At 32.3% G+C, this 19,469-nt stretch overlaps 1 protein-coding gene across 1 annotated transcript in view; it reads right to left on the bottom strand.

Annotated features, from left to right (window-relative positions):
* Positions 1-1,020: 1,020 nt before the first annotated feature.
* The window catches only part of LOC127734149 (signal recognition particle subunit SRP72-like), a 57,489-nt gene continuing 39,040 nt past the window's right edge, over positions 1,021-19,469 (bottom strand). The window contains exons 17-20 of the mRNA XM_052243856.1: positions 6,552-6,601; positions 2,872-2,979; positions 2,174-2,213; positions 1,021-1,340 (exon numbers count right to left, since the gene is read on the bottom strand). Coding sequence (XP_052099816.1) covers positions 1,166-1,340; positions 2,174-2,213; positions 2,872-2,979; positions 6,552-6,601 — 373 coding nt within the window. The 3' untranslated portion in view covers positions 1,021-1,165. The remainder of the gene's footprint in view (positions 1,341-2,173; positions 2,214-2,871; positions 2,980-6,551; positions 6,602-19,469) is intronic.

The following is a 19,469-nucleotide window of genomic DNA, read 5'->3' as shown; positions in this document are numbered from 1 at the left end:
CATAATATGCCATTTTGCAATTATTCTAGGAGCATTATTCCTGAATGACAAAAACTAAAATTATCTATATTGAATTTGACCTCCATTTTGTCATTAGTAACATCATATTAAAGTTTGAAAAGCATTGGTTGAACAGTTCTCATTTTATTGCATGGAAAAGACATTAAGTGCCATTTTTCAATCAATCAAGGACCATAACTCATGAACAGAAAAGTGAAAATCATAAATAGTGAACTTGACCCCCATTTTCGTCACTAAAAAGAAGACATTTTCATCACTAAAAAGAAGATACTAAACTTTGACAAAAGCATTAGTTGAATGGTTCATAAGATATTGCTTGGAAACAAGTTAATGTGCCTACCCATCCTCTTGCCTGATCGCCTCTTAAAACCCAAAAACCAATAACTAGATTTCTGTTAAAAAACCTGGGTATTAAAGGTAGGAGTACTTTGTGTGCTAGAACCAACATAAAAGGTATAAAGATAAATGACCTTATCACAAAATTTAACATGTAACCTATGAAAAACTTTTAAAATAAATGAACCATATGCCAGACAGAAATTTCAGACCATTAGGTATCATTATCCATGATATGGAATTAAGGATAAGCAAGCTCTATTACCTTATATAAAGTTTTAAACCAATAGTTAAACTGCTGTTGCTTGACTTGCATCCCTAAGTATCGAATTCTGCAGCAATCATCACAGACAAGACAAAAACAAGATAACATTTGTCACAGGTAAGAAAAAACCCCAAACACAATATTGTGATCTAGAAGTATAGATTTCAGTTCAGTCAACATAATCATTTTTTTAGACACACAAGGACCATCACTTCATGAAAGTAATAGTGTAATACACAAAAAAGACATTTTTGACAGGGATATATCACTGAATAACTTCCATAAATTTGAAGTAAATAAAATCATATATCCTGAGGACTTGGAAATAAATGCTGGAAAGAAATGACTACAATCTGTGACAGTTGTGGTTGTGACTGATTCAGGAATGAGACACAATCTTAATAACCAAAAACTGACCAATAATTTATTCGATATTTTAACTGACACAATACAATACATTATTCACTTAATGACATATGTCAGACATTTAACAGTGTTGTTGAATAAAGGATAGTAATGTCCTTTCTTATTGCATGTACTCCACTACCACTTTCCACCACCCTTCTTCTTCTTTTTCTTGTTTGCCTGTACAGGTTTTTGTTGCCTTGGGCCCTGTGCAGTGGGCTGGGCAGCACCAGGAGGGGAGGTTTGCTGACCAGGACGGGGTGAGTTTGCTTCACTACCTGATCCTCCACCAGTGGCAAGCTTGCTGTTGTCTCTGAAAAGCAAAAAAAAGTTTAGCATACACATAAAAAAATTCCTGTGTCTGACAAATACAAATATTTTATGAAAATTAATCATTAAGTGTGGAGGGGCCTGATGCGGGGGGGGGGGGGGGGGGGGGTCTCATCACGATTCACAAGTTGATTTTTTTGTCAATCATGATTCACAGAAAAATTTCCATGATCACGGATCACGAAAATATAAAAAAAAAAAAATCTGTAGAAAAACGGATCACGATAGCGAAAATGCACCGATCACGAAGAACGAAAATAACCCATCAGGCCCCTCGGTGTGCTGCTGCATTTAAGTTAAGAAACTGTATAAATTAACTCATACGAAGCATAAATCCTCTACAATTTTTCGGTACATCATGATCTTGTGTGTTGATGTCTTCTACATTGTGGTGTTGTAATATGTTGAGAATGAAAACTCATGTTTGAAATGATATTAAAGTGGATAGATATTTATGACATGGAAAGTTTACTGATATCAGATCATTTTCTTTTATTAAACAACATCTTTTAAGTTGTCATACAGTATAACAATAACAATACTATACTTTAAAAGCTTGTGTGCCAAATAACTAATGTATTCATAAGCACAGTTATTTTTGTGTTTCATAAAATTTGATCTCGGAAATCTAATGTAGAAGGTAAGAGTACATATAAATACAAAACAATTGCTCACAAAAAAATCAATTCTGTCTAGAAAAATAATAAAAAATAGTATTTTTAAAAAGCTAATGAAAGCACTGAAGCATATATATATATCTTTAACTAACTAATTTATTTTATTTTTAAATGACTGATAGTCACATGTCATACTTACATGTCACCAGCAGGACCTGACGCTCCTTGTGTTCCTTTTCCTGTAATAATAGTGATGAATAATCATATGTAATAAAAACAATAATCTATATTCACCATATCTGATTCTGTGAAAAACAAGTTTGACAACTTTTATATTTGAAATTTTAGTATTGAACCTCTATTATCATGGGTTTCAAAGATTCAGGGACGTGCAACTGTATCAAAGATCAAAGCAACTTGAACTGATGTATTTTGGTACCATGCAAGTAAATAAATACTCCTTGAAACATAAAGGAAAAAGAAATTTGTTTATCACACAAACAAATATGACTGGCAGTTGAGAAAAACCAAGCAAATGATCTGGAAAGCTATAAATCAATGCAGAAAAGTTTATAAGCTTACTAATAAAAGACATATTTCACAAAATCTTACATTTAGCCAACTGGTTACTTCTTTATACTTCCTGATTAAAACTATCATTTCTATGAGATGTAATAATTAAGTTTGCAGCATGTCACATTGCTAAAAAACTACGCATATGTCATGAGAAAATATACAGCTGTTAGCTTTGCAACTACCACAACTTTGACAAGAAAAATGAACAGAATAATATCATCACCCTACTGTCAATTGTACGATTGTGTTAAACACTCCACGAATAGGCATGAAACACAAAAGGAAATAGAGTGATAAATCAATATAAATTGAATAGTTTACCTATATCTCTCCTTTTATCCTTCTTTTTTCCTCTGTAATATGATCTTTCTCTCCTTGGTAACCACCTCTCTGGGTCTATCTCAGCATCTAAATTCTTGGGAAGTTTGCCTATTCATTGAAAAAAAGAATAAGAATTATGAAATTTAAAATAATTTCTTACATACTAAAGATATTTTTTTACAGACATTTTAAAACATACTTGTACCATTTGCCTCAACACGAAACTTTTTTTGTCACATTCCATACTGGAACAGCTCCAGCGTGGAAGTACTTTATTGGACTTGTACATTAATAGTTACTGTAAATTCAGAAATTATTGCGTGCATTTTTTATTGCGATTATTGAAGGACAAAAATGCAAAATTAATTATTGCGTTTCAGGAAATATTGCATACAGATGTATATATCAGATATCAGAATGTGATACTCACTTAGTTGCATTATTTGCAATAATTTCTGAATTTGCAGTATACGATGATGCTGAATTGTTGCTTAACGTCCAGTGGCAATTATTACAAGCAAATCGGTCAAAGAACATTTAAATGAGATATAAATATGACCCCTGCTTTGTACTATACCGACACGACACACTGAGTTGGATTTATTAATTTAATATTATTCAATTATTTTTTGTTCATGGTATAAATATTAATAATGTTTAATCTAGGAGAAGAAATGTTTACTATCTATAAACTGTCATTCATGCAAACTATATCGATGAACAAGTATGACCAATTCACTTTTGTTTTTATAATCCTTATTTAACAAGAAATATTGTGATTATAATATAATAATCATGAAGTTTCCACAACCTGTATCTTAGAACAAGTTAAGCAATATGAAATTCATCCTTTTTGAATCATAAATATATATAGATATATAAACATAAACAAATATATTATCTTCATAAAAAACTTACCTACACTCTTGATAAATGGAGGGTCTTTATTCAAAATGGTAGAAATTTTTGATACTCTGCCAAAATGTAGTTTAAATCGTGCTATTTTCAAAAATATTATAAAAAGTATGGGCCACAGAGCATTTCTTAAAGCTACCGCATGTGCAAAATTGCAAGCATTATACAGTATTGTACATGTAAAAGGCACTTATGTGTGAAAAGAAAGAAAACTAAATGATAGAATTTCAAAATAAAACAGAAGACAGCTCTTATAATATGCTTTCAGAAAATAAAAATAAAAATTTGGATTCCAGTGCTTATTTTCTTGCTACATAACAAAATAGGATAATTTACTCTACATTCCTTTTTAAGATACATTTTCTGAGTTCTCTTCCCTGATATAACAAAGTTTTAAAATTTTGAAATTATGAAACCATTTTCAGTTTATATATAAATGTTAAAAAAGATGTTACCAAAAGATAAAATCCTATTTTCCCCATTTAAAGGAAAAACCTCACAAATAAATTCAATTTCTGCATCAAATTTGCTAGTTTAAACTTCAATAAAAATTTGGACCAACCATTTGCAGCCATCTACAATCAAAAATGAATTTAGACCCTGGATCTACCTTAATATGAATAAGGAGAACATAAAATGTTGTTCTATGGAAATTTCTTTCAGTCATGATCATTAATTTTTATTGTTTTAATTTATTGATGAAACATGTGTATTTTATTTATTTGATGAAACAATGTGTATTTTATTTATTTGATGAAACATGTGTATTTATTTTATTTGATGAAACATGTGTATTTATTTTTATTTGATGAAACATGTGCACTGGGGCCAGTTAGGGTAAAGCAAAAACATTTTAATCAGCCATCAATGCTTGCTAGAAAACATTGAAAAATACTGGATGACACAGTGAACCAAATACATGGAATACTATACAATTATTGTATTTTGATGAGGTAAATATTTACCAAATCAAAAGAGAGTAATTGTTTTATTCCATATTCCTAGAGAAAACATTGTATTTAATGACAATTATTTACCTAAACCAATTGTACATCAACCATTTTACCATAACGTTACAGTCAGGATTCTACTTCGTCAAAATTATCTACCCATTACACCACCTAATTTTTATAATCATAAAAATGGAAGCCATCGTAGTGATGATGCGCTGTCAATTTAGCTCTTGAAAACCGATAAATTTTTCCACATAGCATCATTACGATCCTTGTATGCCAGTTGTATTTTATAAGACAAATGTATCTACTAGCTCCTTAGCATCATTTAATGTACTTTTATGCATTTGGCCAACTTAAAACTATTGTCTGATTGGTTGTCAGGGGGAATTTTCGAAAGTTCAAAAATATTTAAAAAAATTCTAATTAAATATTTCGTGGAAGGGCAGACTAAAAATTTTCAGAGGTTGTAGACTTTTTACCCTAGATAACACACACAAAAAATGATGTTTTTTTGAAGTTATACATTCTAAAGATCCACTTGAAAAGTCTCTCGTCAAGTACTTTTAGTAAAAAGGAGTAAGTTCGGTATGGGTCATATTTGGCCCCGATTATAAAGTTTAATGTTTCAAGATAATAAATGTTTTAAAGTGATGAAAAGACATGTGAGAAAGTTGAATAGAACTTTTTTAGTCAAAGTTTTAGTTTTAAAGCGTTTTTTTTTACATCCCAAATAGGTCAAAAATAGAGATTTTTGTGAAACGTGACCAAATCGTCCAGATTTCAACCAAATTAAGGCCTAGGAAACATAGAGCGCAGGCAACAACAAACTTAATATTCAAGTCAGATATGTAAAATGTGATAACAAACATTTTGTTAAAAAAGCTTTTTTGTCGATGCATGCACTCTATGTTTCCTGTCCAAAAAATCATTGGAAATTTACCAGTTTTCATTGAATTTTTGTTGAAAATCAAAATGAGTGCTATTTATGACATCATGAATAGAACGCAAGAACATAAATTTTCAACAAAAAGACATATTTTCTATCTAGTCATTGTATTAGCTATGATTCATTGTGATATTGGTCAATAAATCCTAATTTGAAATTGAAGCTAGAAACAGGGGCCGTTTTAGGGTGTTATCTAAACCTACTCCTTTGTTATTCGAACACACCTACTCTGTTGTTATGACTCATTACAAAGGTATTTCATTTGAGCCATATATTTCATTTTTTAGTACTGTAAATTTTTAATATTATTATATCAACCTAGAGCTTAAATATATAAAATAATAGAATCTGAAGCGAGATGATGTATCAAAAGTTTTCTTTTCTACGTTTTCAAGACAGAATAGTCAACTCAAACACGCCTAAACATAAAAAGGTGTACTTGACTTTCTCTTTTCGATGAAATTATTGCCTGTTATGGGGATTTTTTCTCCAAAAACTGTTGCCGGGGGCAGAGATGCAAATTAATGCTTTAAAAAGATCAATTTATTATCTTTCTTAGGAATTTATGCTTATGCCCAAAAAATCCAAATGTATTTGCACCTACCACAATCGACTGTTTTGTGAAAATTTGTCTATAATTTAAAAGTTTACAAATATCTCAAAGCTCCATACCATAAATTAAGTAAAAACACATACATAAGATGCATAAAATCCCAAATTAGGCACATTCATTAAACTTTTAAAGCCCATAGAAACAGATGTAAACAATTCAAATTTACCAACTTGGACATTTTTACCTTCTCTAACAAAGAGTTCCATTTCTTTTGTTTAATTTCAACTGGGTTTTTTTTAAATAATTTTACCTTTCTTTTTCTTTTTACTCTTTGATTTCTGAATGATCATATCACCAGCTCTGCAAATAGAAATATTTATGTGCAACACTTTTAAAGTTATAATAATTTGTTATATTTTATAATACATGTCCAATCTGTTTGTCTTCTGATCTTTAAGTCTGTTTACACTTTAAACAGACTATGAAACATTGAACAATATAAGATAATCGGTTGTGTAAAATAACATCATAACATCTCTTGACAAAATTATCTATAGTCCAAGGTACGATGATAATTTTCATCAAAATTAAGGCTGAATTTGCTTGAAAGTTGGAAAGTATAAAAGGGTCTTATGGTGGTGCTTATAACATAAGAAGTTCTTATCTTCCTATTGCAACTCTTATGTTTTATAGTACAGTATTATTCATTTATCTTACAGTCATGAATAAGTTTTCCCCCGGTTTTTATCAAGGACTAATGATTGCAATGAGCTATCATATGACAGAAATTCAAACCAGGGAAAGATCACTTCGCTATAAATTTTTGATAGAAATTATGACATTTGAGAAAATTTGTGATTTTTTTCTTTTCCAAAGAAATAAGATATCACAATTAAAGGACACATATTTTAAACATTTGTTTGACTTCTGCTTTTACTTTATATAAAAATAAGAAGATGTTGTATGATTGCCAATGAGACAACTCTCCAAAAGAGACATGCATATTTTGTACAAAGAACCTAAGACCAATTACGTATTTGTAAATAGTATGTTATAATTTGTACTTGATTGTTAGACTTAAAAGTAAATTTTCCTATTAGATTGTTTTGAAAATGTTGTTGTGTTTTTACCTTCACAATTATGTACAGTATAACATAAACTGCATTTTTAGTTTTGAATACATTATGTACAGTTTATATATAGAGAAAAGAGACACATAAGATATTTAAGTGAAAAAAGACACACAAGATATTAAGTAGAAAGAAACACATAAGATATTTAGTAGAAATAGACACAAAAGATATTTAGTAGAAAGAGAGACACATATGATCATATGATCTTGTCCAAAACATGCAAGAAATATTTGCCACTGGACGTTACGCAACCGAAAATCAACAATCAAGAGTAGACATACAATATTTGGTAGAAAGAGAGACACATATGATCAATAAACTGTTATCACAGAGATATGTCTTGCTTTTTGGTTATTTCGATAATGCAAATGTTGAAATTAAAATAGCAACACTTTTACATGTAAGTTTTGCAAATATTCAAAGTCAATGAATCATGACTGAAGGTACATGGCCAAACAATCTACATGGAAACGAGATGTGCCAATGCTAATACAACTGCATACCAAATATCATTGACCTACCAGTAGTGGTTCCCCATAAACTGACCTAATCACAAACTAATACATGAAAACTAAGCAAAAATTTCAAAGTCAATAGACCATGACTGAGGGGGCGGGGTCAAATAATCTCCATGGAAATGAGATATGCCAATGCTTATACAACTGCATACCAAATATCATTAACTTACCACTGGTGGTTCCCCATTAACTGACCTAATCACAAACTAATACATGAAAACTAAGCAAAAATTTCAAAGTCAATAGACCATAACTGAGGGGGTGGGGCCTAATAATCTCCATGGTAATGAGATGTGCCAATACTAATACAACTGCATACCAAATATCTTTAACTTATCACTAGTGGTTCACCATAAACTAGACCTAATCACAAACTAATACATTGTTGACGCCGCCGTCGCCGGAAACAGCATATATATGTCTCGCTTTTTGACTCCGTCAAGCGAGACAAAAATAGTCATAAGATATTAAGTAGAAAGAAAGAAACTTATGATAAAAAGCAGTCATAAGTCAATAAGTAGAGAAACACTTAAGTCATGAGAAAGTAGAAACAGATAAGGTTTTTTTTTAGGAATATTCACATTTTGAGGCCAAAAAATGTCATAGTATCTAACTCCTTCCGATTTAACTTTTTCTCTCTCTCTATTTTCAAGCATTATTTGGTTCCCACTATATGAACTATATTTGTACAGGTTTTTGAGATGTGTTTCATACATCAGCGAATTTTGGAAAAAATACAAATGGTGACGAGAGTTTAATAAACTTTTGAAATATAACACGTTTGTTTGCCTTAATTATTTCAGATGTTACATATTGTTTTGTTTCATCAGATTATTTCCTTTTGATAAACTTTATCAAATTGGGAGATAAAATTTGATTTACCGATGATTATTATATTTTTTTACCATTCCTGTCATCCCTTTTCTGTCTTATATTAAAAAAAAAAAAAAATCAAATGAAGAACAACTGATTTTACTAGAATAAATTGTGTCTTTTTATATCATGAAGCAATGCAGTTTTATTTTGTATCAAGGAGCATATTTTAAGAATAATTTTTGTAAAAATTCTAAATCAAAGCCGATTTTTCTCTTATAATAATTAGTGCTCATATTATGCAAAACAGCTCCTGTTTGCACCTCTGATAAGCCAAAGGATGAACACTGTAAAGGAACAGCAGTTGGTGACAAACCTTTAAGAACTAATTACTGCCTTAGATTTAATTATCTCTAAACCAGCAAGCGTGGGCGACAAAATCAATATTTGGTTAGCTTTGTCAGCACAGTTAATCTTCCTAATACCCTTATCAAAGAATGGCTAAAAGATCAATCTGTATTCCACAGGGGTAGAATATTTCTGGGTTTGTCATACTGATAAACGGGGATATATCAACCTCTTTTCAAGTTATTGCTAGGATAAAATAGCATAAAACTGCATAGGAAACATGTGTCAAAAATGATATCACTGTATGTGCTTGTGCTTGGAATATCACCAAGGCAGGTGAGCATTCCCTCCTTTTTCAAACAGATGGTTTTATATTGTAACTCTTAAATTTGTTTCCTTGCAATGCATCCAAGTTTGTAATGTACAGATTGAAACCCACCTTCATCCAAGTATTGATATATTAAAATTTCAAATGGTTTACTGCAAAGGTAAATAAAGCACTCTAATTAAATAAAGTGTTATCTTCTAGGCTGCTTTGAATGTTCTTAATGCATAATATTTTCCTCCTATGGTCTTGAATTATTAGAAGCATAGAGAAATAAATGTTTACGTCACATGACATAATTTGTACCTTTACCAAGTAATGTTATTTAGTCAATACGGTGTTCTTTATTGCATGTCTGTGTGTTAGCTCTGTAAGATACTGTGAATTCATTACTATTTTGTTGGATACCAATTTTTCGTGGGTTTCGTGGGGACACGTGAACCACAGATTCAAATGTTCAACGAATTATCAATTTCCTATAGGATTTGTATGCACAGATTTGCAAAACCACGAAATCAAATATCCACAAAAATGCAAATGTTCCTCAATCCACGAACATTGATATCCACGAAAATAAATGAATCCACAGTAGTTGGCTTGTCATTATAATTTGGTTAAAGTAATTTGATGGTGTCAAAATTTATCAACTCTTGTTAATTCTATTTTTTTTTTATTTTGAAATTCTTTAAAGTATCAACTGCAAGGGAATAGACAATGTTATGGCTTGTGTACTTAGAACATTCATTCTTAATAGCAAATGTGAAACATTTATAAAATGAACTGAGTTCAAATAAAAATAAGCAGCTGTGCCAATAGCACATGATACGCTCATATCTTTTCTGACAGCTGCCCACTAGCAAACTTATGTGACAGTAAATTAATAAATTTACATCCTTTGGAAAATATGTTGAAATGGGGAAACTCCAATGAACTTATATTGTTCACGTGGCATCTAAGCACTGACCAGATTTTAGGAAAGGGATGATTCTAAGTCAATCAAATAGTCATAAAAACACAACATAAAAGGCACATGGATTAAAAATATCTACCTTAGGAGCACTTAAGGCAGGAAAATCCCTCTTCAAAAACGCTATTCAGCAAATTTTTTGATGGGGTTCCCCATACCCAGCCTCCTCCCACACAACCATAAATAAAAACTGCTGAATATATCCCCTCAAATCTTTACATCATGGAACAGGGAAAATATTTTGTTCATGCTTTTTAATATTTATATGGATTTGCTTGTATACAGGTGAAACACGACTTGCATTTGTTACCTTTCGTGTGTATTAAAATTCTATATGCAAATTAGTGTTAGTCATCGTTTAGGGTCATGTTTTTCTGAACTGTACATGATGCTGTAGGGTAAAATCTACTCAGAATTACAGCAGCTGATTTTCAAGTGTTAAGTCATGATTTTCATATCAGCAGATTATATACTTTATGCCTGCTTTCAATATATCCAAATATTCTTTGATGCAGAATTATTTAGTATTGTTTTGCTGTAGCTATGTTTAAGTTCTCTATTATACTGATTTTAGGTTGTGCTTATATGACCAATATCTATTGTATGTTCTTTTGTGTATTATATCGCCTTGATGTAGCCTTTTTGTGCTTATGTGGCGTAAAGCAATCACCAATCAATCAATTATTCAATCAATCTATGTACTATTTGGTATTTCACTGATCAAGACATAGCACTGTATTTTTTTCCCTCTCAAATCAAATCACAACCACACCTTTAGAGTTTATAAAAAAACAATCTTTGGAAAATCTGCAAGGAAGCTGACAATCTGATTAAAGGCCCAAAAATAAGAATGATCATACTGATTACAGCACCAAATGACAAAACGATAACTAATTACAAATGATCGCCAGGTAAGTAAGATTTCCACTCCTACATTACAGGTGTGAAATTTGTCACATATCCAACATCTGTAGATGCTGACTGAATCATATTTTCTATTTAATTATTTATCAAAATACAAAAGTTCATTATTTGTTTATTCACTCATTGATACAGAAAAATATTCATTAAAATTATTTTAAAAATTAATACGCTTGTCTCATTCATAGGGATATACAGAATATTTTCAAAGACATTATTTGACAATAAAAACCAATAATCAATATGAGTTTACAGTAAAATAATATCATAGCCTCCATGTGAACTGTAAAATTAAATGTAGTGTACAAACTAATACAGGATTTAATATGCTGCTGTCAGCATTAATATTATCCAGAACTGATTTACAGAGAGAAAATTACAATTTGATCAGAGTAAAAAATAAAAGAATACAAAACTAACTATATCTAGAACAATCAGCAAAACTGACTGTAAAGTATCTGTCATATTCCTTTCTTCATACACTGGTTTTCAGAGAAAATGCTAGATTAGGCCTATTCACAAACATAGCTACATTTTTCCTATGGTTAGATTTCAGATTGCAAAAAACAATTCCTTTATGCCACAATATAAGCTTGCAAACTTCAGAAAGCTGATTTTCACAGCAAAACCTTGTTTATTAAAATAAAATATCATTATTAGGCCAATATGTTTTAGCACAAAAATTATAGGTTACTGTTACTTTCTTTAGGTAATTTTTACTTATCTCCCGTGCCTACAGTTCTGCACTTCATAGTACATGTCTTGTCACAGTCGGGAAGACTTCTTTTTTTTTATTAATAAATTTATTGCACTAAAGCTGTTAACAATGACCTTACTGCTACAGTTTCAATGGCAAGCTACCCTGATAATGTTAATATCTATAAGAACAGGGGAAAGAAAAAACTTCTTAGTTACTTTAGGGCAAAAGAAAATAAATTATTTTGTCTTTGGTATATGGAAGAGTCCACAATGTATCAAGTAGTATAAATATTGAGTGCAACACAAAGACCAATCATTTTATCTTCATTTCAATGGCTGCCCAATATAACTTGATTGTTAATATTGTAACCTTCAATGCTCTCTCTCTCTCTCTGATATAAAACAACCCCTTTAATTGTGATTATTCAAGAGGCTATTTTTAACTTTTAGAAAACCAATGGGTTTTCCACTTTTTCACTTTGCAGTACAAGCTCACTTGTGAATAATTTGCACTGAATTCAACAGAAATGTTGTGGTTAGTATAAATAATGTGAAATAAAATAATACTATTCCTACTATCAAATCCCAGTATTAAGATTGAATAAACAGCTGCGCCACGAGCGCATGATACGCCCGATGTCTTGTGTTAGAGGTTTTATGCAATAATCATAAATCGTTTCTGAGATACGGCGCGACAAGTGAAAACCCCCCTTTTTTTTTTATAAAAAAATCAATAACTCTATAATAAAATTTTGAATCATCACCAAAAAGTATACAGATCTTTAGATTAAAATAATTAAGAAGTGTGTAAAGTTTTAAGCAATAATCATAAATTGTTTTTGAGATATGGCGCGACATGTGAAAACCCCCCCTTTTTTTACAAAAAACTCAATAACTCTAAAATAAAATTTTGAAAATTTTGAATCATCACCAAATAGTATACAGATCTTTAGATTAATATAACTAAGAAGTGTGTAAAGTTTTAAGCAATAATCATAAATCGTTTTTGAGATAAGGCGCGACATGTGAAACACCCCCCTCCCCCCTCCCCTGTTTTAGTTACAAAGTCCAGTAACTCAAAAAGTTTTAATCTTATTTTATCTTATTTTCACCAAAAAGTATACAGATCGTTTGACCATCATAAGAAACAACTATGTTAAGTTTCATGAAATTTGGATAAGTCGTTCTCAAGTTACAGTGCGACATGTGGACGCCGGACAGACGGACAGACAGACAGACAGACGCTGGACATTTGTATATCATAATACATCCCGTCAAAATTTTGACAGGCATATAAAAAGTCAATAAGAAATAGGTTGTACTTCAATATGAGAACTTCTGTCATAATGAGATTTCATAACTAATATGTCCTAAACTTTGTTTTGTTGTATATTGAACTATTGTTATGTCTTGAAAAATATATTAGTTAGATACCAATTTTTTTGGGGAAAAATGAAAAATTGAATATGAATGAGAGATAACCTTGGCCATACTATTCACATTTTGTAACCATTAGCAATCATAAGTTTTGCCGTAACATTACCACTCGTATGAATAAGAAAAAACAATCTGTTTGCTACTAACAAAGGCAAACTTTCCTATCATAAAGTGACACAAGGAGTAAATAGGTTAAAAACAAGCCCTAAATAATAGCCTGTCATCAAAACTTTTATTAATAAAGGTTAATTGGATGTCTGCCAGGTTAGATTTACGTGTTACCTAACAGTCAAACTATAGTACCAGACATCAATTGATCTTTTTGATGTTAAGAAAGGAGAAAAAGAAACTAGAGGCTCTCAAGAGCCTGTGTCGCTCACCTGACTCTACTTTGTTTTAGAAATCATGTAAAGATAAATAAAAATCATAACAGATACCCAAATAATGATTGAGGCCAAATTTTGATTAATATTGGTCCCGTTATTTTATAAAATATCCTGGTGGCCATCTTGAACAGTAAATCGGCAACAAAGTAGCAACACTTGGTCAGCACTTCATAAGGAACATTCATGCCATGTTTGGTTTCATTCCATTTAGTGGTACTCTAAAAGAAGACATTTGTATGTATTTCCCATAGGGTCCTATGTTAAACTAAGTCCCCCGCTGGCAGCCATCTTGGATGATGGATCAGCTACAAAGTAACAACACTTGGTCAGCACCTCATAAGGAACATTCATGCCATGTTTGGTTTCATTCCATTCAGTGGTTCTCTAAAAGAAGACATTTGTATGTATTTCCCATAGGGTCCTATGTTAAACTAAGTCCCCCGCTGGCGGCCATCTTGGATGATGGATCGGCTACAAAGTAACAACACATGGTCAGCACCTCATAAGGAACATTCATGCCATGTTTGGTTTTATTCCATTCAGTGGTTCTCTAAAAGAAGTCATTTGTATGCGTTTCCCATAGGGTCCTATGTTAAACTAAGTCCCCCGCTGGCGGCCATCTTGGATGATGGATCGGCTACAAAGTAACAACACTTGGTGAGCACCTCATAAGGAACATTCATGCCATGTTTGGTTTCATTCCATTCAGTGGTTCTCTAAAAGAAGTCATTTGTATGCATTTCCCATAGGGTCCTATGTTAAACTAAGTCCCCCGCTGGCGGCCATCTTGGATGATGGATCGGCTACAAAGTAACAACACTTGGTCAACATCACATAAGGAACATTCATGCCATGTTTGGTTCCATTCCATTTATTGGTTCTCTATAAGAAGACATTTTTATGTATTTCCCAAAGGGTCCTTTGTAAAACTAAGTCCCCCGCTGGCGGCCATCTTGGATGATGGATCGGCTACAAAGTAACAACACTTGGTCAGCATCTCATAAGGAAGATTCACGCCATGTTTGGTTTCATTCCATTCAGTGGTTCTCTAAAAGAAGACATTTGTATGTATTTCCCATAGGTCCTTTGTTAAACTAAGTCCCCTGCTGTCGGCCATCTTGGATGATGGACCGACTGCAAAGTAACAACACTTGGTCAGCACCTCATAAGGAACATTCATGCCATGTTTGGTTTCATTCCATTCAGTGGTTCTCTAAAAGAAGACATTTGTATGTATTTCCCATAGGGTCCTATGTTAAACTAAGTCCCCCGCTGGCGGCCATCTTGGATGATGGACCGACTGCAAAGTAACAACACTTGGTCAGCAACTCATAAGGAACATTCATGCCATGTTTGGTTCCATTCCATTCAGTGGTTCTCTAAAAGAAGACATTTTTATGTATTTCCCATAGGGTCCTATGTTAAACTAAGTCCCCCGCTGGCAGCCATCTTGGATGATGGATCAGCTACAAAGTAACAACACTTGGTCAGCACCTCATAAGGAACATTCATGCCATGTTTGGTTTCATTCCATTCAGTGGTTCTCTAAAAGAAGACATTTGTATGTATTTCCCATAGGGTCCTATGTTAAACTAAGTCCCCCGCTGGCGGCCATCTTGGATGATGGATCGGCTACAAAGTAACAACACATGGTCAGCACCTCATAAGGAACATTCATGCCATGTTTGGTTTTATTCCATTCAGTGGTTCTCTAAAAGAAGTCATTTGTATGCATTTCCCATAGGGTCCTATGTTAAACTAAGTCCCCCGCTGGCGGCCATCTTGGATGATGGATCGGCTACAAAGTAACAACACTTGGTGAGCACCTCATAAGGAACATTCATGCCATGTTTGGTTTCATTCCATTCAGTGGTTCTCTAAAAGAAGTCATTTGTATGCATTTCCCATAGGGTCCTATGTTAAACTAAGTCCCCCGCTGGCGGCCATCTTGGATGATGGATCGGCTACAAAGTAACAACACTTGGTCAGCACCTCATAAGGAAGATTCATGCCAAGTTTGGTTTCATTCCATTCAGTGGTTCTCTAGAAGAAGTTCAAAATGTAAAATGTTAACGCTGACGACGGACGACGCTGGACGACGACGGACGCCAAGTGATGAGAAAAGCTCACTTGGCCCTTCGGGCCAGGTGAGCTAAAAAAGAGATGACTTCAATTTTCCCATTGTGAATTTTTCCCTTTTTTCATAGCAATATTCTAGCAGCACCTGCATATGGAGTAAGTATCTCTCAGATTACCTGTGATAAGCAACATCATGGATATCCCATGTGAAGTAAGTATCTCTCAGATTACCTGTGATAAACAACATCATGGATATCCCATGTGAAGCAGGATTTGCTTTACTCAGTTTTGGATGTGGGTTGTTTTGTCTTAGTTTCACAGTTCTCTTTTCATCTTTATTCTTTTGACCATGGTGTTTTCTGTCCATCTCTGACTAAGGCATTTTGATTGCTTCATTGGAATAAATATTCTAATGTTTGGCTTCCTTCTTCAGAGGAAAAAAGAACTTTGAATCATTTAATTGTTGTATAAATGTAATAAATCATTTTCTTTGCTACAATTTTATACAGAATATGACTTATACAGAGTTGTATGAAAGCCTGAGATTGTAATCAATACATAATCCGGAGCACAAAGTAGTTTACAGATGTGAGTAAACTGAGAATGCTGCCTACAGTCACTGTTCATGCTGGGAGAGTCTTTAAAACTATCACATATCAGGTAATTCTTCAGACAGAATTTCATTTACATGTACTGAATCGTGATTGTTGGCTTATATGTTACATAAAATACAAGAATTTCAAGTTTCAAACATGTCAAATGTTATTAGGTCCACCAATTAAAAGTTCAGATCTTTCTTCGTACAGTCAAGGATATGAAATGCATAATACATAAAATGGGCAACAGGAATGACCAAAAATATGGGACAGTACAAGAGACAACACCAACCACCAACAAAAGAGATCTATAAACAAAGGGAAACAGAGAGTGTTTCAATGACCATGGTTGTGTTTCACTAAATAACAAAACAAAATAGAAATGGACCATTTGAAAACTATACAACAACCTGTGTAACTTACATGGGATAAACATCAATTTCCGGTGTGTCAAATTGAATTTTCCTTTTATCATTTCTGAATTTAAATTCTGTAAAAACTCTTGCATGTACTGTCTATGATTGTTGTGTGAAATCTACTATGAAGTTCAGTGGGTGATATTAGAGTGTATAACTGCACGATCTCATTTTTCTCACATAAAGAGATATGATTGGCCTATTCAGCATCATGAAACAATATTGCAACATTTCCATTGGCTATTTGTTAGATCATTAATGACTTTCAAAGGTAAAAGCGATGTACATTTCCTCAATGGCAACAGAGATATGAACTTTCTTCAATAAATGTAATATACAAATCATACACATTTTTCACCTAAAAGTCTTATTTTTGTCTAATTCTATTACATTTTGAAATGTAAAAAAAATTTTAAAATGTCTGCTGCTAAAGTTTGACACTGGAACAAGACATATGGTGTCATACTGGTATGTGCAAAAGTATAGATCAACGAGACTTTTCTTTTCAACACAAAAAGAAAGTTTACCATAAGAGAAATAGGTTTAAAAACTCGTTAGAATTGAATATCGCTTGATACCAACTCTAGTTATTTCATTTAAATAGTACGGTAATAATAAACTTGCCAAAGGTTGGTTTATTATTATATCAAAATTAAATAAAATGCTTTGCTGAGCGCAGCTGGATTTGACCGCAGAGGTCCAACCCTGAACAGTTGGGGCGAAAATGGACACAATATTCACGCTTGATACAGATCTGAATTTGGATTGTAATTAAATATTTGACACATAATAGGTTTCTGACACCGAACAACTGTAGTCAAAGAACTTAGAATAGGTTATATGATTTGAATTTTATATTCAATTTTTTGCTTTTGTGAAATACACTATACTGTTGTGTATTGACCCCCCCCCCCCTTCCCCCATAAAAAAAAAAAAATATTTGAAGAAATTTTCTTTTTAATTTCTGAAATCTGAATTGAAAAAAAAAATTGCCCCCCCCCCCCCCTTTTTCCAAAAAAAAAATTCTTTCCCTCAAGATATGGTCATAATCTCAATTCAAATTTTCCAATGGAGTTTGCAACCATAATTACCAATTTAAATACATCATAAAAGTCTTAAATAGATAATTAAAAGCAGTGTAAGGGAGGTAATCCAACATTGTACAATTTTGTTTTGGGATTACCTCCCTTACACTGCTTTTAAATTGTCCATTAACCAGGAAACCCTTTTTTTTTCCCCTTTTTTGCCCCTAATTCCTAAACGGTTTGAGCCATAACCCCCCAAAGCCAATCCTAACCATCCCTTTGTGGTATGGAAACTTGTGGTATAATTTCAGAGAGATCCATACACTTAAACACAAGTTATTGTCTGGAAGTTACAAAAATGCTTATTTATGGACCCTTTTTGGCCCCTAATTCCTTAACTGTTGTTACCATAACCCCCAAAATCAATCCAAACCTTCCTTTTGTGGTATTGAACCTTATGGTAAAATTTCATAGAGATCCATTCATTTAAACTAAAGTAATTGTGCAAAAACCAATGTGTCTTCGGACGACGACAACGACAACGACTACGCCAACGTCATACCAATATACGACTAGAGTTGATATCATTATGAAACCATTTATATTTTCAAAAGTTTAAGCTTAGACCTAAAAAATGGAAACCCATATTGAACTATTATATCAAGACTTGTTATAAAATTAAAGGTCAGATACAGTTGTATAAGCCAGAGGAAAGGCAGATTTAGATGAACCTATATGTTGATTTTTTTTGTTTGTTAACATTTGATTTATAGTTTGAACATTCTATAAATATTTTGAGAGTAATAATCTACAGCCTCATAACAAACAGATATTATATATAAGAATGGTGAAAAGGATAGTAATAAGACTTCTAGATTCATTATAACATTACCACTCCCTGATTCCAGGTGAGACAACATCATAAAAAACAAAGAAATCAATAGGCATGATAGAGTTTTATCAATGGTTTGTAGTAATAGTACATGGCCAATACTCATTATTTATTCATAGAGTGAGGTTATCATCATTTTGACACACCATTATCTATAATTCATTCATATGTCAGGCTTTCAATTCATCTCTATTAAAGACTCATTTGTTCTACAATAAAAGCCAATGTAGCTCATGCTAATACAAATTAATTACAATGGTTAAGCCCCTACCAATAATTAATATTCTTTACAATTTGAATTAATTTGTATGCATTTGTTTTCAAATTACGGTTTTCCCATATGAAAACTACTGATTTGTATCAAATAAGATTTATAATAAGATATCTGCGTAACCATTTTATGTAATTATTTTTTATCTGAAGGTAGCTATAAAAATAAGGAGATGTAGTATGATTGCCAATGAGACAACTATCCAGCAAAGTTCAAATGAAGTGGATGTACTTCTCCAAGCACTATCACAAGAAATAATTATGTATCCAACAGTTCCTGAAAAGTGGTTTTACATAGAGTTTTTCTACAACATATGATACATATTGGTTAATAATTTAACATATATACTTTGTTAGTCTTGTATTATTTTTAATTTTAGTTTCTTGTGTACAATTTGGAGTT

Source organism: Mytilus californianus, unplaced genomic scaffold (genome assembly GCF_021869535.1).
Source record: "Mytilus californianus isolate M0D057914Y unplaced genomic scaffold, xbMytCali1.0.p SCAF_3, whole genome shotgun sequence".
Taxonomy (NCBI): Eukaryota; Metazoa; Mollusca; class Bivalvia; order Mytilida; family Mytilidae; genus Mytilus; species Mytilus californianus.
This window is presented reverse-complemented; position numbering and strand designations above follow the sequence as displayed.